This window comes from Ictalurus furcatus, chromosome 25 (assembly GCF_023375685.1).
Source record: "Ictalurus furcatus strain D&B chromosome 25, Billie_1.0, whole genome shotgun sequence".
NCBI lineage: Eukaryota > Metazoa > Chordata > Actinopteri > Siluriformes > Ictaluridae > Ictalurus > Ictalurus furcatus.
Window position 1 is genome coordinate 16,848,249 of NC_071279.1, and position 9,329 is coordinate 16,857,577.

At 43.4% G+C, this 9,329-nt stretch overlaps 1 protein-coding gene across 2 annotated transcripts in view; it reads left to right on the plus strand.

Moving 5' to 3' along the window:
- The first annotated feature begins 1 nt into the window (after position 1).
- slc22a2 (solute carrier family 22 member 2) overlaps positions 2 to 9,329 on the plus strand; it is a 10,260-nt gene continuing 932 nt past the window's right edge. Inside the window, exons 1-11 of one of the 2 annotated variants that reach the window (XM_053613587.1) lie at positions 2 to 536; positions 2,315 to 2,418; positions 2,731 to 2,885; positions 3,460 to 3,628; positions 3,713 to 3,827; positions 3,953 to 4,053; positions 4,132 to 4,346; positions 5,014 to 5,122; positions 6,987 to 7,099; positions 7,792 to 7,891; positions 7,991 to 9,329. The exon at positions 7,991 to 9,329 is cut by the window's right edge and continues 932 nt beyond it. In XM_053613587.1, the coding sequence (XP_053469562.1) occupies positions 120 to 536; positions 2,315 to 2,418; positions 2,731 to 2,885; positions 3,460 to 3,628; positions 3,713 to 3,827; positions 3,953 to 4,053; positions 4,132 to 4,346; positions 5,014 to 5,122; positions 6,987 to 7,099; positions 7,792 to 7,891; positions 7,991 to 8,078 (1,686 nt within the window). In that variant the 5' untranslated portion in view covers positions 2 to 119 and the 3' untranslated portion in view covers positions 8,079 to 9,329. Of the gene's footprint in view, positions 537 to 636; positions 2,178 to 2,314; positions 2,419 to 2,730; positions 2,886 to 3,459; positions 3,629 to 3,712; positions 3,828 to 3,952; positions 4,054 to 4,131; positions 4,347 to 5,013; positions 5,123 to 6,986; positions 7,100 to 7,791; positions 7,892 to 7,990 lie in introns of those variants that run through there. The other variant, XM_053613588.1, reaches the window with a different exon arrangement.

Below are 9,329 nucleotides of genomic sequence, written 5' to 3' on the forward strand. Positions count from 1 at the left end.
ATCTCCGCATGACTAGATCGAGGGTCATCCTGCCTTCTATGGACTCTGCACTTGGAAGAGTGTAAATACCCCGTTGCTGCTCGGATGCCGCACACTAAAGCCATCGAGCCGACGCTGCCATGACCACGTTCGACGACATCCTGGAAGAAGCCGGTCAATTCGGCAGGTTCCAGAAGCGCATTTTCTCCCTGTTGTGTTTGGTCTCCGTGCCCTTCGCTGGAGTTTATGTGGGCGTCGTGTTTCTGGGCTTCACCCCTGACCACTGGTGCCGTAACCCCGGGGTGAAGCAGATTCAGATGCACTGTGACTGGAGTCTAGAAAAGGCACTCGGGGTCATGGTGCCTTTTCAGAACACGTCCGCTGGAGCGGTGCGCAGTCAGTGTGAGAGATTTGACATGGAGTGGAACATCACCGATCTCAGCTGCGATGACCTGGACGGCGAGATCGCGGAGGAAAATCGCGCTGCGCTCCCCACGAGCGTCTGCGAGGATGGCTGGGACTACGATTACGACGGAAGAACGTCTTTCGTCACTGAGGTACGACTGGAACCGGTTTCGTTCCGTTACAGACCTATGATGTATTCAGTGAGCGGGCAGAAATACGACCGAGTGCAAAACTTTTAAGCACAGAATGACGAATACAATGAAATTTAATTTAGAACAATTAGATATTTAGTGTGGTTTTTTTTTTTTAGGTTTCACAGGTGTTCCTTCATCATGAGATATTTAATAGAGACAAATAAAAGGTCAGTTTGCATCACCCTTACTGTGCTTCATAACAGTGAGGCTGATATTATTGCCACCTCACAGCTGCACGGTCTCCGGTTCGATCCTGTCCTCAGGTTGCTGAGGAGATTTCGCATGCTCTCCTCAGGTCCCTGTGGGTTTCTTCCAGGTTCTCCTGTTTCTTCTCACCTGCCAAAAACAGTCCAGTAGATGAACAGTAGGTAATTAACCCCTGTGAGTGTGTGCATGGTATGCTGCGAGGAATGCGATGCGTTCCCAGGATAGGTTCCGGATCTGGCTTACATAACAGGATCGATATTCTCTAATAACACGTATGCCGCTTCCGTTCGCTCTATAACTGCTAACGTCTTTCATATCCTTTGATCAGCTTCTGGAATTTTTTTGTACCTTTTAATATCCTTATCCCTAACTCTGAATCACTTTTACATCATTTTTACCTCTATTATTATCCCATCCGTGTGGGAGTGTGCCCTGCGATGGATTGGCACCCCGTCCAGGGTGTACCCCGCCTTGTGCCCGATGCTCCCTGGGATAGGCTCCAGGTTCCCCGTGACCCTGAAAAGGAGTAAGCGGTAAAAGATGGATGGATTATCCCATTCAAAACCCATCAGGAGACTCAAACTTTTTGTTTGATGGATTTATTCAATTCAGCTTTTTGCCTTTAGATCCCTACTGAACAAACCAGAGGCAAAAATCTCAAGGGGGGGCGGGGTCTCAAATCCATGCGGATGAAACCTTGACTCAAAAGGGGAAATATCGTTTTCTAAGTCTGGGTGACACCGGATAATGGGAATATGAATCATTAAAATATACAGGTGTAGAAGAGGAAAGACGAGCACGAGCAGATTGTGAATAAGAGTCCTGGAATGAGTCTTTAGGAATACAGCAGCAGTTCGTAGCTACAAATCTACAGTATCCGGGTGTACACAAGTGTGAGACAGGAAACTCTTCAGGGTATCCCTGAGGGACACATCCACAAGAGCAGTAGAGCGGAAAGTATCTCATTGAGTGGTTATTTGTTAGTTTTATCTAGATAACTATATTATCAGGGCTTTCCTGTGTCCATGTGGAACTGATCCGTTAGGATACCATCTATTGCCACAAGGCCGCCGTCAGTAACCACCTCACCATTGGAACTCTTTATATTGCGATATATCAATCCATGTTGTAAACACACACGCAAAAAAAAAAAATCATCATCACCAGGGTGTACCCCAGTGTCCTGGACGAAATTCCCCCATTGGCCCTTCTCTATCATGGCCCCCTAATAATCTCCATCCCTCAACTGGCTGTATCACTCATCTCCTCTCCACTAATAGCTGGTGTATGCTGGGTGTTCTGGCGCACTATGGCTGCCATCGCATCATCCAGGTGGATGCCACACACTGGTTTCGGTTGAAGAATTCCTCCGATGTAAAGCTCTATATAAATGTAACGGCAACATCTTTATAAAATGATCACAAAACTACGAGGAACCAACAAACACCCTGTAGGAACAAACCTGTCAGTGTCTGATAACAGAATGCTGCCTGTCTGATCATTATATTCCATGTTTCCTTGTGTTTCAGTTTAACGTGGTGTGCAAAGACGCTTGGTTATTAGACATGTGCCAGGCAGCGCTCTCTGTTGGCTTTTTAGTAGGCAGCATTGCCATCGGATACTTCGCTGACAGGTACGACGCACTTCTGCCACTCGTCCCTTGGCCAAAAAAATCCTTGGGACTTCCATTAAGATACTTGTACAGGATTGTAAATGAGTATTTCTGTCATATTTGGGATCCGTTCCTTATAAGATTCCTATCGGAATTGTCTTCTTGGACCACCTCTACAGGATTTATTGTAACGGGGTCCGTTTGGGTTCCTGTTCAGGTCTAAATGGGAATTCGGTGTGATACTTTTACTGTATATGGTGTTGGTGCAAGTGATGTTAATTAAAACTGTCCATTCTATGTCAACTGTGGTTTTCTTCTGCGCTGTTCGTCTAGGTTTGGTCGGAAATCGACTTTCCTGGTGTCCTGTGTTCTGAACACGGTTACAGGAATTCTAGTGGCGGTATCTCCTAATTACATCTCCATGCTGGTGTTCAGAGCGCTGTATGGGTTTGGGTCTAAGGCCGGCTGGATGGTAGCATTTGTTCTGAGTAAGAAAGCAAGCTCTTGCTGTTTTTCATGTACATGTTGATGCAAGGAATGTGTTTTAGAAATTACCCGGAAGACAGCATCATGCGATTTTTATACACCATGTGTACACGTGCTGTCCACTTTATTCGGAACACCTTCACATTTCGTGTAGTTATCTAACGAACCATTCATGTGGCAGCAGCACAATGCATGAAGTCATGCAGATACGGGTCAAGAGCGTCGGTTAATGTTCACATCAATCATCAGAATGAAGACGGAGTCTGATCTCTGTGACTTTAACCGTGGCGTTATTGTTGGTGCCAGATGGGCGGGTTTGAGTATTTCAGAAACGGCTGATCTCCTGGGATTTTCACACACAACCGTCTCTAGAGTTTACACAGAATGGTGAACTGAAGCTCTTGATTGGTATCTGCATGATTTTTTTGTATTGCGCTTCTGCCACGTGATTGGCTGATGAAATAACTGCATGAATGCACAGGTGTTCCTAATAGAGTGGATGGTGAGTGTATATTCATCTTTGTTTGAAGGCTTTGGCTATATATAATTTTCATGCTTCCTCTGTTCTGCTCTCAGTTACTGAGCTGGTGGGAGTGGAGTACCGAAGGCCAGTAGCTGTGGTGTTTCAGATGTTCTTCAGCATCGGTATCCTCATCCTGCCCCTCATAGCCTACTTCATCACTAACTGGCGCTGGCTGCAGGTGGCCATCACAGCTCCATACCTCTGCTTCCTGGTTTACTACTGGTGAGGCCCGGGGTTCTGTATAGTCATGCAGCTTTAACGATTTTTTTGGTTGAAATGATTTTATTGTATGGATCTTGCCTCCAGGTTTATTCCCGAGTCACCGAGGTGGCTTCTCTCCCAGAACAACTCCAGTAAAGCTGTGGAGATCACAAAGGAGTTGGCCAAAGTGAACAAGAAGACGCTCTCCAAAAACATCGAGGTGCGTTCATATTGCCGCGTTGAAGGGTCCATCATTCATTTGAAGCATACAGTTACAATTATTCAGTATAAAATGTCATCACTCATACACATTTAAGAATTTGCAAATGCAACTTCTTTCCACAGACACTAAAGGACGATAGCCCAGACACTGCCGTTGCCTCTTTCGTGGACTTGATCCGGACCCCCAATATGAGAAAGCACACCTTCATCCTCAGCTACAACTGGTACGTCTGACAACCACAGCACACGTGTGAAGTGCAGAGCACGGAGACGTGTGTTTGAGATGTCCGTTTGCCCGACAGGTTCACTAGTGCTGTGGTGTATCAGGGTCTGATCATGCGTCTGGGGATCCTGGGTGGAAATGTCTACATTGACTTCCTCATCTCTGGCTTAGTGGAATTCCCCGCTGCCATCCTCATCCTCTTCACAATTGACCGTATCGGCCGACGGCTGCCGTTTGCAACAGCCAATATCGTCGCTGGAGCCGCCTGCCTTATAACGGCGTTCATTCCAGAGAGTAAGTTATGCACTGCGGCTTTTAGTAATATGTTTAATGGAAGTAAAAGCGCGTTGATGAATTAATGCGAAAGGCTTTCAAGAAACAGTCTTTCCAAAGCAAACAAAAGTCTCATTCATTTTTTTCATACTCATCTGCACACATTAATAAATGCCAATCAGCTATACATTTCCAAGCATCATTCGTGGCATAGATTTACATTAAGCCACGCCCACAAAACTCCATCAAAGGGAAATTTCACAGAGAGCTGAAAACGACAAACTAAAGGGTGAAAGAGCACCTCCTCAACACCCTTTATAGGATGCCATTACTTTCGTCCTACTTGCATTTGCATTCATAAGAAACCGCTGAGCTTCACAAAATGTTTGTTAAATTGGTGTGTAATCGAAATCAATAAACAATTTAAACTTGACGGTGTAAATGGTATATGAAATCGCAGTTACCGATCGGTCAAGGTTCACCCTAACGTGTCTCCTTATATGGAAATTTACACAAACTCAGGAGGTAACCATAGGATACGATAAAAAAAAAAAAAAATTCAGAATCTTTTTTTGTGTCAGATTATTAATTTTTTTAAATGTATTAATAAAATCTTTTATGCACCGTTTGGATGAACTCCCAACCACACTCATGGTCTTCCTTCCCTTTAAACATCTGTTTCCTACAGGTTTGTTCTGGTTTAAAACAGCTGTGGCTTGCGTCGGGAGACTGGGAATCACTATGGCTTTTGAAATGGTGGTGTTTGTAAACACCGAGTTGTACCCGACCTTCATCAGGTAAAGTAGCTCAGGTAAAGCAGCGGTTAAGACATTGGACTACTGATCGAAAGATCCTGAGTTCAAATCCCAGCACCACCAAACTGTCACTGCTGGGCCCTCGAGCAAGGCCCTTAACCCTCAGGTCACTGACGTCTGAAGCTCATGGGAACTCTAGAACTCTAATACTAGCAAAAACCTGCTCATAGCCAAAATTATCCAGAGACTTTCAGCCTTTCTGTTGAGGGTCAAACCCAACGCTTCATCAGACTGTATTAATGTACAGTGCTACGAAAAAATCTTTTCTGATTTCTTCTGTTTGTGTATATCTCATTCGAAATCGTTTTAGATCTTCAAACGAAACGCAACATGAAACAACGGCGACCTGAGTAAACACACAACACGATACAGTTTTAATTCAGTTATTTATTTTATTGAAGCAAAAAAAGTTGTCCGACACCTATCACCCATGTGAAAAACTAATTACCCCCTTAAATTAAAATCTGGTTGTGCCAGGTTTAGCAGCGATCACTGCAACTGAACGCTTCCGATAACTGGAGCTCGGTCTTTCACTAACTTGTAGGACTAGGATTTACTCCTATGCTTTGCGTGATTGTCTTGCTGCATAATCCAGCTGCGCTTGAGTTTCAGTTTATGGACTGAAGACCGGACATTCTCCTTTAGGATTTTCTGGTTGTGAGCAGAATTCATGTTTCCTTCAAAGCATCCCCACACCATCGCACTTCCTCCACCATGCTTGATCGCAGGTATGATGTTCTTCTTTTTTTTTGTGTGGAATTTTGTCCCTGGTCTTCCAAACAGTTCCATTTTGACTCATCAATCCACAGAACATTCTCCCAAAAGGTTTGAGGATCATCAAGGTGTGTTTTGGCAAAATTCAAATGAGCCTTAATGTTCTTCTGGGTTAGCAGTGGTTTTCGCCTCGTTACTCTTCCACGGATGCTATTTTTGCGCAGTGTCTTTCTGATAGTGGAGTCATGAACAGTGACCTTTACTGATACAAGAGAGGCCTGTAGGTCCTTTGATGTGGTCCTTGGATCTTTTGTGACTTCCTGGATGAGTCATTGCTGTGCTCTTGGAGAAATTTTGGAAGGTCGGCCACTTCTGGGGAAAAAGTTCTATTTAAGTGTAGATTTGATTGAACAGGGTTTGCAGTAATCAGGCCTGGTTGTGTCTCGTCCAGCTGAACCCCATTGTAATGAGTCTTTATTAATCACATATACATTACAGCACAGTGAAATTCTTTTCTTCACATACCCCAGCATGTTAGGAAGCTGGGGTCAGAGCGCAGGGTCAGCCATGATACAGCGCCCCCTGGAGCAGAGAGGGTTAAGGGCCTTGCTCAAGGGCCCAACAGTGGCAGCTTGGCAGTGCTGGGGCTTGAACCCCCGACCTTCCAATCAGTAACCCACCACTGCCCCCATTATTCACCAGTTTCATAGATTTGGGGAATTAGTAACAACGGGGGCAAATACATTTTCACACAGGCCCAGTTGGTATTGGATAACTTTTTTTTTTTTGCTTTAATAAATAACATTATCATTTATGAGAGATACACAAAACTAGAAGAATTCAGGATACACGCAAATACTTTTTCACAGCACTGTACATAATCCGCTGATCGTACATTTGAGTTAAATTACATTTGTTGTTGCTTTTTTATTTTATTTTATTTTATTTTAATTTAATTTTTAGCCCAGATAACTAGATGTCTGAGCAAACACAGCATGTGGCCGGGACCCCGATGGCCTGGCTAAGGAATTTATACGTCCAATAAAGAATTTCACCTTCTCATATGATCAATTTGGCTCACAATGCATTATACTAATTTCTAACTAAAGAGTAATGACACGTATTCCAACAGGAATTTGGGTTTTTCCGTGTGCTCAACTTTATGTGATATCGGAGGGATCGTAGCACCGTTCCTGCTTTACAGACTCGCAGTCATCTGGCTGGAGCTGCCGCTTATCATTTTTGGTGTGTATGAAGCAAAACTGTACATTTTCTTTTCATTTATTTTGGGGAAAAAAAATGTAGAAACACTGCAATTTGGTGTATGGAAGGATTTTAATGGTGGGGGTGGGGGTGGGGGATGAAGGGTGGGTTTGCATCTCCTTTTTGGAATGTGATCTAAATATTCTCTAATAACGTTCAGTGGCTTTCACAAGTATTCACATCCACCGAACTTTCCACCTTTTGTAGTGTTAGAACCTGGAACTGAAATAGACTTCATTGGGATCACATGTCATGAAGCAACCGAGAGGCCGAGGGTAACTCTGAATACGGTGCTAGCAGCACCATGCTTTAATGTGAGGACAGTGTTCTCAAGGTGGTGAGCAGAGTTGGGTTTCTGACAATATTGTGGTTTGTGCCGTGCCCAATATCTTACATTTTGGCCTTGTCAGACCAGAGTCTCCAACATGTCTTTTGGCGAGCTCCAAACAGGACTTCATAGAGCTCTCCACTCTTAAATAAAGCCCAGCTTTGAGGGAGGGAGGTCTTTAGCGCTTCCAGATTTATCCTTGATTGCTTTTCCGACAAAAATTTAGAAGCTACATTTTAATTATTGAATTAATTGTTTGCAGTGACCTCGGCTCAGTTGAGTGTCTGTGGTAGTACAGAAAAACTATACGTAGTGGATTAGACATAAATTCTGATCACTCCAACAGGAATCCTGGCCGTGATAGCTGGTGGTTTAGTGCTGCTGCTTCCTGAGACCAGAGGCGTGCCTCTTCCAGAGACCATCGATGACATTGAACACCTGCACAAGTGAGATTTTATTTATTTATTTATTTATTTATTTATTCTGTAGCTGTTTGTGCACCGTCACTGGCGTGCCATCACATGTTTTGTCTTTTCTTATCACAGAAACAAAGAGGCCACTGTGAAAAGTCATCAGCTGGAGAATCTACTGCAGCCAGATGTGACGAATAATAAAGAGACTACGACAGTCTGAGTGGAACATTTTGGCTCTGACAGAGGTCACGTGAGGATTTAAATCTGTGACACGCGCTCAGGAGTTGGTGTGATGGACGGGCCACTGTTCAGCAACAGAGACCAGACTGGTTGTCACAGTATTATATCCTGTACACTAGAGAGCGCTGTTTAGAAAGAGGTGAAATTGTACGTTTTTAAACTGAGTGGATCCCAAAGCTAAATATAAAGGCGTTTGGACGCAGATTTAAAGACAACTGGTGACAACTAGTTCAATCTCTTTTGAACTAATTTATTTTGTTTGTTGTTTAATTGTTTGTATTATTATCGTAACAAACCCTATTTGACTATTTGTGTTCATTGTGATGACGGAGAAACCTCTCTGAAAGAGAACACACTACATGTCTAGTTGCTGTAAATGAAATGTCTTTGTTGTGAGGGTGCGCAAACTTTTGCACCACTTTTGCTGTGACCTATCAGAACCGTCCTCTCTCTCTCTCTCTCTCTCTCTCTCTCTCTCTCTATATATATATATATATATATATATATACAGATGCACTTGTGTGTGTTTCTGGACAGTTTATAGGCTGAAGTGCTGCATTGTGGGCATCAGCGGGCCTTGTTTACAGGACCCTCCATTAATATTGGCACCCTTGGTAAATACGAGCAAAGAAGGCTGTGAAAAATTGTCTTTATTGTTTAGCCTTTTGATCTTTTATTCATAAAATTCGCAAAAATACTCTGCTCTCATGGATACCAAACGACCGCAAACACAACACGGGTTTATCCTTTTCATTTATCGCTGCCGTATCTTTAAGAAAAAGTTGTGTATAAATGTTTTCCTGGGCCAAACCAAAGTAAAAACCACCAGATTTCCTAAACCTTTAGCGGATTTTCCTTGTTCTCATGTGTGTATGTCGATAAATGGCAATCAACTGTAAATGATCAAGCATGCTCACAACACAGCAGATGTACATTTAGTCACGCCCACAAATCTCCATAAAAGGCAAAGCTCGCAGAGAGCTGAAGATGGCAACTCCTAAATGTACCATGCGCTTAATCTTCCAGTAATGCAGCTCGTCAGCAACCACAGACACACACCAAGTCTTACTTTTTTTTTAATGGGGGCCATAACTTATCATTACTAATTTAAATTAGCAGTAATCATTACTAATTAACATGATTTGAATCCGGTTATTCGAACTTCACATTAGCGAGTCTCCTTAAACACTTGATTCTAAACAAACCGAGGAGCGAAACCGAAGATACACGG